This window comes from Mesocricetus auratus, unplaced genomic scaffold (assembly GCF_017639785.1).
Source record: "Mesocricetus auratus isolate SY011 unplaced genomic scaffold, BCM_Maur_2.0 Super-Scaffold_4256, whole genome shotgun sequence".
Taxonomy (NCBI): Eukaryota; Metazoa; Chordata; class Mammalia; order Rodentia; family Cricetidae; genus Mesocricetus; species Mesocricetus auratus.
The window spans coordinates 1,895,006-1,912,206 of record NW_024429182.1 but is presented as its reverse complement, the minus strand read 5'-3'; the positions used below and the strand labels follow the sequence as shown (position 1 = coordinate 1,912,206).

Genomic DNA, 17,201 nt, shown 5'->3' with positions numbered 1-17,201 from the left:
CCACGCCCTTGCCCAGGTTTCTAATGAGAGAAGAGGTGAGAGAGGCAGAAAGATCTAGAAAATGTGAAGCTTAGCAAGGAAAGGAGAGATGGTGAATTTAAAATCACTGATGCGGAGGGCTCAGAGAAATAGCTATTAGTTACAGGTTGGTGTCTTTAAAGAGAAACCCAGAGCTCTTCACTGGGATAACAGGAAAGGTACCTTGAAGGCAAGACCCTGCCCACCAAAGGCTCCAACTTGTACACAAGCAAGTCAAGTTCAAAGGAGAGTGCCTAAAGGCAAAGGCAATGGAAGGAAAGAAGGCTTATTTTGGTTCCCAGTTGAAAGGGGTACAGTCCATCGTGGTGGCAGGAGCATCAAGCAGTTGGTCTTGGTCACAGTGCACACAGATGGTGTGTCTTCCATTCAGCTTCTTCTTTTAATCTAGTCTGTGGTTCCAACCCGTGGGTCAGTATCACCGGTGCTCAGGAAGAATCATCCCTCCTTAGTTAAGAAGCCTCACACACTCACCAAGGTGTTGCCACACCTATAGCTAGGCATCTCTAAATCTAGTTAAGTCGACAGTGGAAACTAAACCACAAGAAGGGGAGTCAGGGGTTGAGTAGTGTAAGAGGCGGCTGTGGGGACTGGGAGACTCTAATACACATGAAGACTTCACATGCAACCTTACGTTTCCAAGTGTCCTCTATTTTAGAAGTCACCTGAGACCAGCGTTACCTGCTTGAGGACACGGGGTGTTCCTTTGTCTGACCCCTTCTCAATCAACTGCCATCTCCCTGGATGAAGTAAAAGCTTGCCTCCCACCCGGTCTAACTCTGATCATCTTACTGTCACAATGCTCTGAGTCATACAATTCCTGTGGGCACTAAATAAAAGGCGCAATATTGGTGTCTTGTTAATCAAGACGGTGCACATTTACTTGTTTGTTTATTGTCGTTGCTTTTTATGTTTTTGAGGCAGAATCCCACAAATTAGCAAGGGGTGTCACCAAACTCTCCATCCCCCTGCTTCAGTCTCCCAAGCGTTGGGAGCTGAGGTTGTACCGCCACACATGTCCAAAGTAATAACGCTTCCAGTTCAATTTTTGTTTCTATGTTTGATAATTATTTGTTAAATTCATATCATATGTGGTGTATCATTGGTAATCAGTAGCCACTAATAATTATAATCACACCGCCCTGAATAAAACTCAGGCGTTTTAGAGCCTTGTGGCCATAAGGAAAGAATTAAAAGTTAATGCATTATTCATATACCTCAGCTCACATAATAGATGAGGTGATGAACAAAGGAATTAAATTTCAGAAACATCAAAGTAGTATACAATTTTGTTGGAAAGGAAGCAGGAACACTTTGAAGCTGTAAAAGCATATGTGGCCTTAGTCCCCTTGTCACCATGATAACCCACCCTGAAAAAGGCAACTTAAGGGTGTGTAGTTGTTGGTTTGTTTGTTTTTTTTTTCACTCTTTAGAAGGCCTGTCACTCAGCTCCCAAATAAACACATGAGGAGGTTTATCCTTTCTTATATTTGACCGGCCTTAGCTTGGCTTTTTTCTAACTAGCTTTTCTTAGCTTAGTTCATCTATCTTTTGCCTCTGGGTTTTTACCTTTCTCTCTCTCTGTATATCTTTTCTTTCCTTCTTATTCCATGTCTGGCTGTGTTACTGATTAGCTGGCCCCTTCTTTTCTAGCTCCTTGATCTTGCTCCTCCCAGATTTCTCCTCCTATTTATTCTCCCTGCCTGCCAGCCCTGCTTATCCTTTCTTCTGCCTTGCTATTGGCTGTTTAGCTCTTTATTAGATCAATCAGGTATCTTAAATAGGCAAAGTAGCACAGTTCCACAGAGTTAAACAAATGCAACACAAAGAAATGCAAGACAATTTTTTATCATTAAATAAACATCTCACAGCATAAACGTAACACATCCTAAAATAATATTCTACAGCAAGGGTCTATTTGACTCACCACTGCAGGTTATATTCCACACTGTGGGGAAGTCAAGGCAGAAGGAACTTGATTCAACTGTCCCATGCCATCCTCAGTTAAGGGCAAAGGGTGTGAATCCAGGATTCCCTGCATAGGGAATGGTGACACCCATGTTGGGTGGGTCTTCCCACCTTGGGTGTCAACACAACCAAGATAACCCTTATACACATGCCCACAGGCCAATCTAATTTATATATTTCTTTTTATTGAGATTCCATTCTGGAGTGACTTTACATTGTCTCAAGCTTACAAAAGTAACCAGTAGAGGACACAATATAAATTTTTTTAACTGTTAAAGAGAAACATGTTTGCCTTTTTAAGCCAATGGGGTGGTTTTATATTTTCATAACATTTATATTCCACTGGATACATTTTAAAAAGCAGTAAGAAGCCTGGCGATGGTGGCCCACGCCTTTAATCTCAGCACTCGGGATGCAGAGGCAGGCAGATCTCTGTGAGTTGGAGATCAGCCTAGTATACAAAAGCTAGTTCCAGGACAGCCTTCAAAGCCACAGAGAAACCCTGTCTCGGAAAAAAAAAGCAGTAAGATAGATTTATACATAATGTTAATATTTTAATTTGTTATTAAAGAGATACCAATTTAAAAGTGGGTGAGGCAGCTTGATTTTTTAAAAAAAGGTTTCCTGGCCACTTTGAATGGAGCACCTGTGGGTTCCCAGACTCCACATGATGGCTCACTAACTACAATAACTACAATTCCAGGGGATCTGATGTCCTCTTCTGGCCACCTATGGTACCATAGGTGTATGTAGTGTGCAGACTTTTGTGTAGGCAAAACACCCATACACAGAAAAAAAATAATGCTAAAAAAGATTTTGAGGGCTATCAAAAATTTTGAAACCCCCATGTAGGCCGAGTTCTGTGGGTCTGGAATGCTCCCTGGAACCCCATTTCTCCAGTTAGCTGCACTGGAGTTTTGTGTTGTTTCTTTCATGTTACCCTCCCCCCACATATCTGAATGGGAAGACTTGGTCTCCTCTGGTCATTAATGTCTCTCCAGAATCTACCAGGGTGATGGTGTTGGCAGCACTCGGCTGGCTGAATGGATGGCTAGGCTCTGTGTGCCACACACTGTGCTGGGGGCTGTTATTCAGACATCTCAAGGCACTAATTCTCATTACCACCAGGCAGGAGAAGGTTCAGTGAATATCCTCATTTCAGCGCTGGGAGAAATAAGGTGGGGCAAGCCCATATAACCGGTCATATTCCAGTAATCAAGGAAATCCTAGATTGGGGTCTCTGCATCTGGTGAGAGTGCTTACGTGTCACCGATCACCGACCCGGTGACCCAGACCAGAGCCCAGAAGCTCCAGAGACAACACCCTGGGGTGCTCCATAAATTCCATTCCTCCACCATTTAGTTTTCTGCCATCTGCTTTCTCCTCCTGAGTGTGTCTCCATCCGCCTCCCTCGCTGTTTAATATTTAAGTTTCACACATTCTGAGATTTTTTTTTTCAGAGACCCGTGTCACTGACCTACTTTTCCCATCCATGCATCTTTTATCATGATGGGGAGGAGGGTAACAGTGGGAATCGCGGGGGTCTCTGTCCAAAGGAAAGAGACAGTGGAGAGACTAGAGAGGGCCACACATCACAAGACTGCTCCAAGAAGGCCCCTGCTGAGAGCAGACGAGCATTAACAAAGCAGGGCCAGACTCTGCTGAGAGCCTGCCACAGTAACCGGGATGCTAAGTGGCCAAAACCACAGTTCTCATCCTCTGACCTCACAGACGGGCATCAGAAACCACCCGGCCCCTTGTGGTGTGTGTGTGTGTGTGTGTGTGTGTGTGTGTGTGTGTGTGTGTGTGTGTGTGTGTGTGTGTGTGTGTGTGTGTGTGTGTGTGTGTGTGTTGAGATGTTTCTCTACTGTCTATATCACAGGTACATTCCTAACCAAAGACAGCATACAGAGCAGGTCCGTCGCTCAGGGGCTCTGCCATTCTTAACTGTCGAAATCACACCCCAGGCACAGCACAGCAGGCAGAAAGCTCACTTATCAAGGTGTCATCACCTACGCTTTGCTATGCACCCTCCTGGTTCCTGGCTCTCCTGCTCATCCACCCACAGGTGGCTCTTGGTGGCCCCAGAGTCCCAAGCTGGCTGCCCCACCTTTTTAAACATGGCCTCAACTCCGTGGGTCTCTTCATCCCCTCTTTGCCCTCCTTTCCTTTGTTTTCAATCGCACCCGAAGGTGCCCAGAGCTCTAGCCTCCCAGTTGCACTCTGACCCCGGGGCAGCATCCCATAGCCTTCATTCATATCATTTTGGGCCATTTTATGGACATGGTGGCGCCAGTTTATGGGTATGGTGGCTCAAAGACCTACACAATTTCTCCTGGGCTCTAGGGATAGAAGAAAGCCCGAGTTACCTGCACACCAGTCAGTGGCCTTGACACTTTCGCCAGGACCCTAGACTCCTTGTTCTGGGTTCCTGACGCTGTCCGCTGTCCGGAGCCCCTGCAGCTCCCTTCTCCCCTCCCCTCCCCACTCTTTCCCTGCACGGGTCCCCAGGGTCCGCCAGGGTGGGCGCGTGACGGAAGTCCAGGCTGGGGACAAGAGGCGGCTCTGGGTGGGCGGAGGCCAGCGTCCCAGCCCCCCTCCGCCCCCGCTCCGCACTGTCCGTGACGTCAGAGCCGGACTGGGTAAACTGAGCAGGGCTCTGGGGCGCTGGGGCGGAGAAGGCGACCTGGAGCCGCGGGGACGCACGGACTGAGACCCGGGCAGTGTGTCGCAAGAACCCAGCAGGCATTCGCAGGTGATTGGGAGGTACACGAGGCCGAGGAGGGTAGAGACCCCTCGGGGATCCTCTAAGGCAGTGGGCGGGGTCCGGGGATCCCAGGACTCGGGCAGAGCGGGGACCTTGGGCGCGGCTGGGAGGGGCAGCGCGTCCTTGGGTCCCAGGTCAGGTCCCCGACGGCGGCTCTGGAGGAGGTCCTAGGGACGTTATCCGGGACTGAGCTGAGCGGACGCTCCCTGTCGTCCCAGGCCACCGCTGGTGGACGCGGTTCCTTGTGCTTCGTGTGGCTCGGGACTCCAGGCTGTCCCAGCCACTGACCGCACCCGCACCTGCAGCACAGCAGAGCCATGGCCCTGAGCGAGCTGGCTCTGTTGCGATGGCTGCGGGACAGCCGCCACTCGCGCAAGCTGATCTTGTTCATCGTGTTCCTCGCGCTGCTGCTGGACAACATGCTGCTCACCGTCGTGGGTAAGTAAGTATGGCCCTCGCGTCCCAGCCATCCCATCTGGGGATGCCAGACATCCCCATCCGTGACATTGGGTCCCTAGCACCTCGTCCTCAGCAACTCTGTCCCTGGCACTGTGTCCGCAACACCTTGCCCTCATTATCTAGCCCTGGGTCCCCGGCACCCCTGGCCCTGGTCTGGGTCCAGGCACCTCGTCCCTGGCAACCTGTCCTGTGCACCCCCATGGGCCCCAGTTTATCCGAGCAGCTCTGCCCACACCAAAAAAAAAAAAAAAAGTTGAAGAACGCGCTGAACGAAACAAAACAAAACGAAAACCTATCCTTGAATACTAGCCTGCCTCACCCGGGCTCCTGGAAGCTGCATTTGTGGCTTCGCTTTCCTGGAGGTCAGGTCAGAACCCGTGAGGTCCGATAAGCACCAGAAGCTGTGTTTCCTCCTGATAATTGCCTGCTTCCCTTTGCCCACTTTCACTGCGATGAAGAAGATTTCTTGTCAAAAGTGGAGCAATGCGCTGAGTTGCCTGCCGCCCTCTAGGACTAGTGCTAGGCTGCTGAAAGGTGGGTTAACAGTTGCTGGCCGACTGAACGAGCAAGTCGCCATCTAGCTCTGAAGGAAAGCAAGCGGCATTCAAGTGTATTTGGTCTGAGGGCTCCTTGTGGTGGGAGCAGGACTCGGTGACAGAGAGAACGGGAATGAGCTGGTCCGCCCCACACTTTCTCCTAAAACGACAACTTCAGACCACATGGTTCAAAACCAGGCCTCTTAGTCCATCAAACAGACTAAGGCCAGCCTGGGCTACAAGTGACCCTATCTTAAAACAAACAAAACAAAACAAAAAGCAAAAAACAAATAACAGAACAAGCAATGAAAGAAAGCAGGAAGTCAAGGTGCTTTAACTCTAGGGTTAGCGTGGTGAAAGACCTAAGGCTCTTTTTGAAAACCAAGTTTCAATTGAAAGAGAAAATTTTGGTTTTCATTCAGACTCTCAGGTGGTGAGTCATTTCCTCGCCTGCCTCCCCCCGCCCCCCACTTGCAGAGTCTGAGAAGCTCTGTTGTTTCCAGCTCAGGAGAGTCAGCTGTGGGATTCCCAGGGAGCCAGGGTCTCTGCTGGCCTCTGTCTTCAGCGCCCCATGTTCCCGGTGTGCCCAGAGCTTGTAGAACATTAAGTAGCAGCTTTGCTTCTCCACGATAGACGTCTAAGGGGTTCTCAGTGAGGGCCATGAAAACCTGCAGGTCGCCGGTCAAGCGGTACAGTTGATCTGTTGAGAATGCCCAGTTTATCACTGCCTGCAAGGGTTGGTTACCCCACCCACACCCACCCCCCAAAGTACATAATGGATTTAGATGTCCGTTTCCTTGCTTTATCCATTTTGAAGTCTGTTGAACCTCTCTGACCCTGGGTCAGCACTGACTTGCTTACCTTCGCTGCATATTCCTCTGAAGGAATTCTGTAATGAGAAAACCTCTATAATCTATCATCTATCTCTCTAATCCCTCTCAGACTAAGCAATATGAAACTGTCCCTTGTATGTTGTCTGAACGTGGTTTCCTCTTTAGGGAGACATGGTCCACTTTTCTGGGTTTCATCTGTCTTTCCACAGGACATTAATTTTGATGGCTTTTTGTCTCAGAAAAGGTTCTGATGTGATAACTGATTCTCTCCCCGACATTACCCCCAGTTCCCATCATACCCAGTTACCTGTACAGCATGGAGCATGAGAAAAATGCTACAGAAATCCAGACCACCAAGCCAGCACTCACAGCCTCCACTTCAGGAAGCCTCCAGGGCATATTCTCTTACTATGACAACTCTACCATTCCCATCACTGGAAATGTCACCAGAAATGCCACCGGGAGCCTCCCAGGGGAGCAGCCATACAAGGCTACCACCACACAGCTCATGGTGACCAACGCATCCACTGTTCCTTCTGACTGTCCAAGCAAAGACAAAGACCTCCTGAATGAAAATGTGCAAGTTGGGCTGCTGTTTGCCTCCAAAGCCACCGTCCAGCTCCTTACCAACCCATTCATCGGACTGCTGACCAACAGGTAAGCCGTGTGCTTCGGATGAAGCCTGTGAGGGGGCAGAGACCCTTCAGTGATCATAGCCAGCATGGTCACATGGCTTCCTACCTCTGTGACTGATTAGAGAAAACTAAGGTTAGGGCTGGGGCTGGGGGTGGGGCTCAGCAGGTAGAGACCGTGGGTTCAATTCCCAGTGCTGCATAAATGGGCATGGTAAGCCACGACTGTAATCCCAGCATTCAGGAGGGGGAGGTGTGCTAGCCTAGTATACATGAAACCGTGGGTTCAATCCCCAGTGTTGCATAAATGGGTATGGTAACCTACGACTGTAATCCCAGCATTCAGGAGGGGGAGGTAGGAGAAAAATAAGTCCCAGGTCATCCTTGGCTACATAGCAAGTTTAAGGCCAGCCCGAGCTACGTGTGACCCTATCTCAAAACAAAACAACAATAAAAACAAATACACACCAAACAAGAAAAGAAAGCAGAAAGCCAAGGTGCTTTACGTTAGGGCTAACATGGGAAAGATCTAACAGCTGCTAGGATGAAGCGTGGGAGAGATCAATGGCCCTGCTGCACAGGTTAAACTTGAGCTGACTTGGAGATTCTGGGGTAAGTTCTTTCCCTGCTGTTGGTCACTTCATTTTGTCCTCATACTTCAAGGGAAGAGAACCCAAGCCACTGAAGTTGGTTTTGAGTTAACCTAGAAGTTACATTTTTTTTTTGGCATCTTTGTCTCCATTGTTGGCAGCCATCCAACAAGTGTTCCTCTACAATTAAGCTGGCTTGGTTCTCTGTTGGAGGTTCAGAGCCCAGGATACTGACATCCTGAAGATGTCAGCTGTGAGGAGTGAGAACTAGTGGAGTTAGGTTGCAGCTCCATCATTTAGGAGATTGATCTAGGAGGACTGCCTTAAGATAAAGGTCAGTCTATGCTACATAGTAAAGAGTAATCTAGCCTGAGCTATCTATACAAGATTTTCTGTCTCATTTTTACAATGGTAGAGAGGGGAGTGACCATAATTTCAGGCCCATAGCTGTAACACAGACTAGAAAAGGCAAGGACAAGAGCTTGGAGGATGGGATGGTGCTAAGAGGGAGGGGCATGGGAGTGGTCAGGAAGGGGTCCCTAGGTGAAGCTATCAGGTACCAAGTGCTAGACCAGAGACACAGGCATTAACTATTGGGGCAGTGAGCTATTTCAGATCCCAGAGCCACACAATGAAGGTTTGTGGGATGCGGTGTAAAATGAAAATATGGGCCCTCCTGTGCTCAAATGTTAGAAAGTATCAAAGATAGCAACTATATAGCAGAGAGCTAATAAAGGTCCAACATGAGTAGAGCCCTGTGCTTCTCTGGGGTTCAAGGTCTGCGAGCTGAGAAGGTCTGAGGTGACCTCAGAGGACCAGAGAGGGTGTAACAACTCTTGCTGTCCTCCAGCACTAGCCTCCGGCTGAGGTACTCACGGGGAGAGACAGAGAGCTCACTTCCTGTTGCAGGGTGATATTGTGGACTGGGTACTGCCGCCACCGAGCCTGTGTTAACCACCCAGGCTCCAGCCAGCCAACCTTCCTGTCCTCTGAGCAATACTGCGTGGCTTCCACACAAAGCGGGCTTAGCAATTGAACCCGGGCATGACTGAGTGAACGCCCACCGAGAACCCCCATTATGGAGGTGACATTCTGCCCCTCCTCTGTTCTCCAGGACAAAACCAAACAGAGCTCGGGAGTCACGCATAGGCTTGTTTCTTTTCTTTTTCAAGACTAAGAGCACTTCTTTAAATGCATCTGGTATAATTACAGAAAAACGGCTCAGGGTTTTGTGTTCTGACAGAGCAAACAGCTCGAATGCTACACGGGAAAATTGAGGACATTATCGTAATGATGCCCTGCCAATCACTTAGGCGGGAACATGACTAGGCACTGGGTAACACTTAGCCAACTTGCTGGAGTGGGGCGAATACTCCAATCTTCCAAGTGGGAGTCACGAACAAACCACTTTCAAAATCCCAATCTTGTTTTTTTTTTTTAATGCTTTACTTATGTCTTTGAGAAACAGCAGTGAGACTCTTCCCCTCAAGCTGAGGTCGTGGCCCCGGGGTCAAGCAATTCTTTCACAGGGGGCCCGAAAACCCAGATATTCACATCACAGCTAGTAGCAGCAGCAACGTTATAGTTATGAAGTGGCAGAAAAATAATTTTATAGTTGGGGGGTCGCCACAGCGCGAGGGACTGTAGTAAAGGGTGGAGGCCTTAGGAAGGTTGAGAATCACTGCCCTAAAGCTCTAAGGTTGAAGCTACACAGGCTTGTGCCTCAGACTGCCTTCCAAGAAAATCCCAGTTTTGTTTTGGGTTGTGAGCGGTAGTCTAATCTTATGGTGAGCGACCCAGTTTGGAAATGAGACAGAGCAAACCCCTGACTGTTTGTCCTGGGTATGCATTACATTTAAACACGTTTTTATTTTATTTTATTTTGGAATCTGGTGCTGCCTGGGAACGCAGAAATGCAAACATTTTTAATATTTACTGACAACAGAGCAGTCAGGTGAACTCTCTTATCCCTTCGAAGTTGTTGCAGTTTTTGTGCAATTTCCGAGAATGCTTTCCGAGCTCAGGAGATGCAGATTTAGACACTTGCATTGACTCCTGTGGCCGCTCGAAGGCTCTGCTCCCAGCCATTGTTCTGATGCCAACTAACCAAGAAGGGCAAGTTCGTTGGCTTTAGCTCTCCCAGTCGCCCGGGAAGGCACTGCAGTCTTGATGTAATTTGTTCCAACGCTGCTTTCAGTTACCAACAAGAGGCGTGACTCACATTTTCAGTGTTGTGAGCAAATGTGTTCAAAACAGCGTTTTAAAACTGACAGACGTGTTTCTGATTTGACCAGCTGTGTGTAACTCGCATTTTGTGTTGTAAACATCAATGCCTAAAGGGCAGTGAATGACGGTACCTAGATTCCTGGCTACAAAGCCATAGCAAACACCTTGTTGGCTTTACCAGAGGCCTCTGCTCCAGTCCTAGAATTTTAGAGGTAAAGGCGTTTATGGCATCAGGAAAAAAAAATACTCACACACAACTGTGGTGTGTGGAGCAGATACACCTGTTTCTAACCTGGCTTCTCGCCCCTCCAATTCTTTTCCTGCGCCATATGATACAGTTTGTCTAAAATTGTTACTCTCAACATCTCCTTGGGGCCTTTCTGGGCCAACCCGAATGGATAAAGGTATACTTTTTAACCACCCATGTGGGGAACTTAAAAACTAAAATAGTCTCTCCCACCTGGACCTCCCCCAGCACTGACCCAGGCTTAGACACTCCTAAAGACACATGGAAGAGCCTGTCGAGAGCCTCTTCTCTAATACTCTGTGTTTGCTTAAGAGGAGCCCACTCTGAGCCCAGACACCCTACATCACAGTCTCCACTCCCCTTTTGGTATTCGTGACCAAGGTGGCTGTCATGTGGTGACACACGATGGTGTAGGACGTTTGTCTGTTGTTTGAAATATTGGGATACTATCTCATAACTGAATTTTGAGAACACAGCATGGCCATTTGGGGCAAGCCTTGGCTGCACACTTTTCTTGTTTTGTGTTCACTTGGGCTACTGTATCCTCGCAGCCACTGTGTAACAGGAGAGAGAAGGAAGGACGCTTGACTTTTGGAACAGGAACTTAACTTTTCACATGTTCTAATGTCTCGGGGGTTTGGTCCATTTCCCTAGTGGATGCTCATGCATTTTTTTTTTGTTTTTATAATTCTAGTTGAACTATTCTTTCCATAATGGTAGCTGTATCTCAAAGGAGGCAGCAGGATTCTACTAGTGGCTCCCGTGGCATCATTTGGGCTAATAACTGACTTTTATGTACGTAAAATTCATGTATGGCAAAGGGGTCAAGACCATGATGGGCAAACCCGCAGAAGCAGCTGACCCAAACTAGTGGGAGCTCACTGACTCCGGACTGACAACTGGGGAGCCTGCATGAGACTGAAGTAGGTCCCCTGAGTGCAGGTGACAGTGGGTGGCTTGGGCAGTTTGTGGGGCCACTGGCAGTGGAACCAAGAGCAATGCCTAATGAATGAACTAGCTTTTTGGAGCCCCTTTTCCTATGTGTGGATACCTTGCTCAGCCTAGACACGGGGAGTGGGGGAGGGGGCAAGTGGAAGGGTCCTGATCCCTGGGACAGAATTCATTGACTCCCCATGAGAGTCCTTACCCTCTCTGAGGAGCAGATGCAGGGCAGAGATGAGGGGGAGGTGGGGAGAGCAGGAAGAGGGGATGGATGGGGGTAACTGGGAATAAACAAAAGCAATAAAAGGCATGCATGTGTATAAAAGGAATGCTCTAGAAAGGCAACGTGAGAACATTGTTACCTTCCTCTCTCACAAGCCAGGTAATGGTGAGCTCCGTCTGCCCCTCTCTCCTCCCCTCTCCTTTTTAGTGGAAAGGTATGCACAAGCAACTTTTTGGCCACACTCCCCAGTCCAGGACGTAGTCACCACGTCTTGGCTTGTTCAGGGCCCACTTTAAATAGTCGTTGCACCTTTAGAGTCAAGCGCTGCTTCAAGCCAGCAAATGGCCTGAGAGCAGAGTCACTCCATCACTGGGAGCCATCTCCCTTCACTTCCTTCTCAGCCTGTCGTTGTCTGGGTGGTCTGCTTTTTATCAAGCCAGTGTCACTGGCTTAATTTATTTCCATAGTTACCCAGTATATTTGAAAGCAGTTATTTCTCCTTGCAGACCTTAGCTAACATCTGAATGACAGGCAGGAAGCCACAGGGCATAAAAGCTTTCTGAAATCTTCTTGGGTTATGTTTTTTTTTGTTGTTGTTTTTTTTTTTTTGTTCCCTCCAGCTTCAGCCGCTTGGTCTGAAGTGGGCTTTGTAGAAAGAGGCAGTGACCTTTTCAAAGTCATCTGCAGACAGGGAAACCAGCTGTTTGGGAAAGGGATCTCCCGTCCTAGACATCCCTGGGATGGGTAGGGAGGGGGGCAATGAGCTCACAATGGGCTTCTCACACTGAAGCCAGAAGGAACCAGGAACAGAATGAGAGAGAGCGTTCTGCTCCCAGCACAGGGACTCAAACCCAGGCAGGTGTGTGGTCTGCACAGGTCCCTGCACACAACCAGCCAGAACTCCAGCAGACCCAAGGGCTGAGCTTAAGAATTTCATTTCCTAAATGCCGAACCAACTTCCTGTAATAACCGGGCGAATTTAAGATATTCTTGTTTCTTGACATTCATTTCCTGTTGCACCTTTTAGGGGTGTGCAGACATTATTGAAAAGGAGATCGTGCCTCCGCTGGTGACAGGTCACATTCTACAGGGTCCTTATTTACATCCTTCTCTTTCATTTGCCGTGGTTGAAGGGACCATACCAAGAAGAGAGTCTGTGTTAGTCTTTCTGGTAAAAAGGAACAATTAGCATTACAGAAGAAGTATCAATTGTCAGCGGGCACTCTGGTTAGTTTTTATCAATTTGATGCAAACCAGGGTTACTTTGGAAAGGGGGACCTCGGCTAAATTGTCCCCATCAGACTGGCCCGTAGGCAAGTCTTTGGGGGGGGCATTTCCTTGACAAATATGATGAATGTGGGAGGGTCCAAGGTCATGCCACCTCTGGTCCCGGGTTGTGTTAGGAAGCAGGTTGAGCAAGTTGAGGGCAGCAAGTCAGTAAGCGTTATTCCTCCATGGTCCCTGCCCGAGTTCTTGTCCCGATTTCCCTGGGCGATTGAGACGCGTAAGCCAAATGAATGCTTTCCTCCCCAAGCTGGATTTGATCACAGTGTTCGTCACAGCACTAGAAAGCAAACGAGGGCATGGGGGTTTCTCCACATGCGTTAGTTTTTTGCAGCCAGTATAGCATCTATTGTTCTAGATGTCTCCTGAGGGAGTCAATACGTGATTTTTTTTTCAGTCACATTCAAACCGGACCAATTGTTCCCTGGTGCTGTGTAGAGAATGATTGTGGTCCAGCATGGCTCACAAGGGGTTGATAACAGGGCCATTAGGATATCAGCTGGTTGAATCAGACCCAGCTTTGCTAGCAGTACTTTAATTGAGATGGCCTTGGGTGGAGACAAGGGAGGAAACTCAGCCAGTGGTGACTAATGTCACTTGAGTCCCTGCCCGTTGTTTCAGAGCCGTTGTGGGGAAGGAGGAAGGCTGTTGTGTCCCCTTCACTACTCAGTGTCCTGAGCACAGGACAACACTCCTTCTTCTTCTTCTTCTTCTTCTTCTTCTTCTTCTTCTTCTTCTTCTTCTTCTTCTTCTTCTTCTTCTTCTTCTTCTTCTTCTTCTTCTTCTTCTTCTTCTTCTTCTTCTTCTTCTTCTCCTCCTCCTCCTCCTTCTCCTCCTCCTCCTCCTTCTGAAGTTGTACAGAGAGCTAAGAGAGTCTGATGGTGGCATCCCACAAGGCGCCCACTCAGTCTTCTTTAAGTTGGGGCTGAGCACCAGTGTTGCCAAGGTGACCGCTTGACCATTCTGCTGTGTCTGCCCGCTTGGCCAGTGTAGAGTGTGGAGCGCATGTGTGTTGGGCTAAGGGAAGACAGCACACACACATGTACATGTCCACACACACAGACACACACACACACACACACACACACACAATCTATGACAAAAAGAACTGTTGAAAAGATCCTACTCAAAACCACATCTGTGACCTCTGCCTACACAATGAGGTTGCCAAATTTACAAGGAAAAGCCCTGGTCTGGATGGCACAGCCCAAGAACAGTTAGCTCAAACGACATTTGACAAGTCACTTTTTCATGTCTTGGTTTCCCCATCTGTGAGATGAGATGGTGGTCAGCCACTCTTAGGAAGCCATGTGGGCTAGCCAGCCATGTGACTGCTTGTGGGGCTGGGTATCAAGTCTTCAAAGGGACACTTTGCTGATGGGACACTTTGCATGATGGTCTGGACTAGAAGAAACCTTGAATGCAGGTTCATTTGCTCCCTTTCCAGGTCCCTGGGATTCCAGACTGGAGGGAGAAGAGACCTGGGGAGTTGTGAGCTTCCCTATGTAGGGAGAACCAGCCACAGGGCAGTAGCTGAGGCAGGGTTGGAGTTACCTCCAGGGCAGAGGTGCTTGGTAGCCGCTGCCATGCTCCTGACCACACAGCAGGGGAAAGGAGAAAATGGAGCAGAGTGGAAGGGAGGCTGGAGAGGTGACTCAGTCAGAATGGAGGGGAGAGGCTGGAGAGATAGATTAGTCAGTAAAGCACTTGCCTTTTGAGCATGAGGACCTGAGTTTGGTCTCCAGACCTATATACAAATGCTTGGCCTGGTGACATGCAATTGTAATCCCAGTGTTGGGGAATGGACCCCTGGGGCTTGCCGGTCAGCAAGTCTAGCCTACTTGAAGAGCTCCTCGGCATCACACACACACACACACACACACACACACACACACACACACACACACACACACACACACAGGAACAAGGAGCAAATGAAGTTTCTGAAGAATCTTTTCTGTTTCAGGTTCCCTGGCAGACAGTTGCGTATGGACACCTTTCTGTATTCAGGTTCAGGGTGGTAGCCTTTTCTCTCCATGGAGACCAAAGGAGACTTGCCTGGGGTGGGGGTGGGGAATACTTATCTAAGCAAATGTATTGCACCTTCCTGATACAATGTGTCCTGGTGCCGGATCCTCGGTGGTGGACATCCGTCCTACCAAGCAATTTGGACTTAAGACTTTTTGCAGGAGATGGCAGGAAGACATATCTTAACATTTTGATTTCTAATGCCTCTGTTTCTCTTGCCAGGTGACTCACTTGATAGGTTTTTATCAAAGCAGGGCGGCCTTACTTCCAGGCAGAGGTGTCTGGGTGCTGCTTTGACTGACCGTGGCTGTCCCTTTAGGGGAAGTTCTTGCAGAGACTACACTAATGACAATAATAACAATGATGACAGAAATAGGCTCTCCATCTGTTTGATGTGTTTGGGTTTACTTGCCAATATTGTGTTAACATTTATTCCAGAGAAATTTCCATCCAGAGTGGCAGCCCATAAGTGTATTCATATTCTAAGACAAGCCAAACACAGAAAGGTCACGTAGGAAACACTGAGTATATGAATTTCCAGACAAGTCGACAGACCACTTATCCAGCTGATCCCAAACGGATAACGGCTGCAAAAATCAATATAGAGCCTTACAAAAGCGGCCAGCCATCATCGGACTCTTCATGTCTGTGTCTTTCAGAATTGGCTATCCGATTCCCATGTTTGCTGGATTCTGCATCATGTTTATCTCAACAGTTAGTGAGTATCTGCTGTTTGCCTTCTGCACTCTGGTCTTGGAAGGAGCCCTGTCTCCCTTGAGCTGGAATCAGACTAGACCTAGGGGAGGAGGGGGTGTTGTATTGGCAATAGTACAGAAAGGGGGGCTTCATGGAGCAGCCCACGGCCTCAAGTATGGATATGCTCATTAGTTTAAGGGTGGGTTCCAGAATCACACAATGTTTGGATTGTGGGCATGATCTTGACATGAGGGCCTGGGCCTCTTCTCTTGGCAGTGTTTGCCTTCTCCAGCAGTTACGCCTTCCTGCTGATCGCCAGGTCCCTTCAGGGAATTGGCTCCTCCTGCTCATCCGTGGCTGGTAGGCATGAAAACTCCAGTGGGCGGGGAGCCTGGGTGGGCACTTGGGTGGGCTAACATTGGGACTAGAGGTTGAGGAGGGTGGAGAAAGGCTTTTGGAGAGGGTGGCCACCTGCTCGTTGGATTCTGATTAGCCTTGTATTTCAGTTGGTCTCGTGGGCTAAGGAAGATGGTTTGCCTGCTGGGCAGGGAGGATGCAATGGGGAGGGAGGATGTCATGGGTAATGTTTTTGGTGTTCCCCAGGGCATGGGCACTGACTGGGTCTTCTTCTGTTTAGGAATGGGCATGCTGGCCAGCGTGTATACGGATGATGAAGAGAGGGGTAACGCCATGGGGATTGCTTTGGGGGGCCTGGCCATGGGAGTCTTAGGTATGTAATGGTTACCATGAAGGTAGGACCTGCTTGAAATTGGGTTACAATTTTCCTTGCCCATTAGTTTTGACCACACTGAAGCCACATCTGTATTCTTGGGAACAGACATCCAGCCTTACTGTTTCTTCTTCTTCTTCTTCTTCTTCTTCTTCTTCTTCTTCTTCTTCTTCTTCTTCTTCTTCTTCTTCTTCTTCTTCTTCTTCTTCTTCTTCTTTTTTTTGCCTCCATAGAGTTTTTGGAAAATGGTAGGCAGAGTCCCTTTTGGGGAAGGATATACCCTTCCCTCCCTGGCCTCTGTCCCCAAACCTCATATGTCCCAATATAAAACACAGAATTGAGTAGGATGATCTGTCAGATCTCCTCTTCTCAAAAAGTCTACACTATAATCTGAGAGAAACTTCCAGCCTTCTGTATCTGCCATGACCCCTGCCCTGGCTGACATCCTAGGCCAGGGGACAGATACTTTTCCTGAAGAAGAGTTGGATCTTTTCCCATCTTTGACATCTTTCTTCTCTCTGGACCCAGCGGCTCTCATGTCTTCTGGTAGCAAAGAAATGGGTCTGTAGACCTTACCGTGCTGCAGAGCCAACACAGCTCTTGGCTTGTCTCATTTACTTTAGGCCCTTGGTCTTTGAGGATGCCTTTGTGTGGTCTTCCCATTCCTTAGGTGAAAAGATACCTTGTAGGGGGGTACGGGGGAGTCCAACATGATAGATACTAAGTTGAACATATGGCGTCACCTCAGGTCTTTTAGGGAACAAAACGTAAGTATCAAATGGGTGGTTTTCTCCCATTGGGGAGCGGTACCCGCCTACCACGGCTGTCCTGTGGATGGATCTCTCTCTTCCTATAGTGGGACCCCCCTTCGGGAGCGTGCTGTATGAGTTTGTGGGGAAGACAGCTCCCTTCCTGGTTCTAGCGGCGTTGGTGCTCTTGGATGGAGGTGAGTGGCTGTGGTCTTAGGCTCTGCGGCGTGTGCCTGGGACGCATTCGCTTTCCAA

General features: G+C 48.6%; 1 protein-coding gene across 2 annotated transcripts in view; it reads left to right on the top strand.

The window, feature by feature from the left end:
* The first annotated feature begins 4,683 nt into the window (after positions 1 to 4,683).
* Positions 4,684 to 17,201, top strand: part of Slc18a2 (solute carrier family 18 member A2) — a 31,503-nt gene continuing 18,985 nt past the window's right edge. For both annotated transcript variants that reach the window (XM_040742085.1, XM_040742082.1), the window contains exons 1-7: positions 4,684 to 4,759; positions 4,990 to 5,209; positions 6,887 to 7,256; positions 15,431 to 15,489; positions 15,744 to 15,827; positions 16,105 to 16,197; positions 17,054 to 17,143. In XM_040742085.1, the coding sequence (XP_040598019.1) occupies positions 5,089 to 5,209; positions 6,887 to 7,256; positions 15,431 to 15,489; positions 15,744 to 15,827; positions 16,105 to 16,197; positions 17,054 to 17,143 (817 nt within the window). In that variant the 5' untranslated portion in view covers positions 4,684 to 4,759; positions 4,990 to 5,088. The remainder of the gene's footprint in view (positions 4,760 to 4,989; positions 5,210 to 6,886; positions 7,257 to 15,430; positions 15,490 to 15,743; positions 15,828 to 16,104; positions 16,198 to 17,053; positions 17,144 to 17,201) is intronic.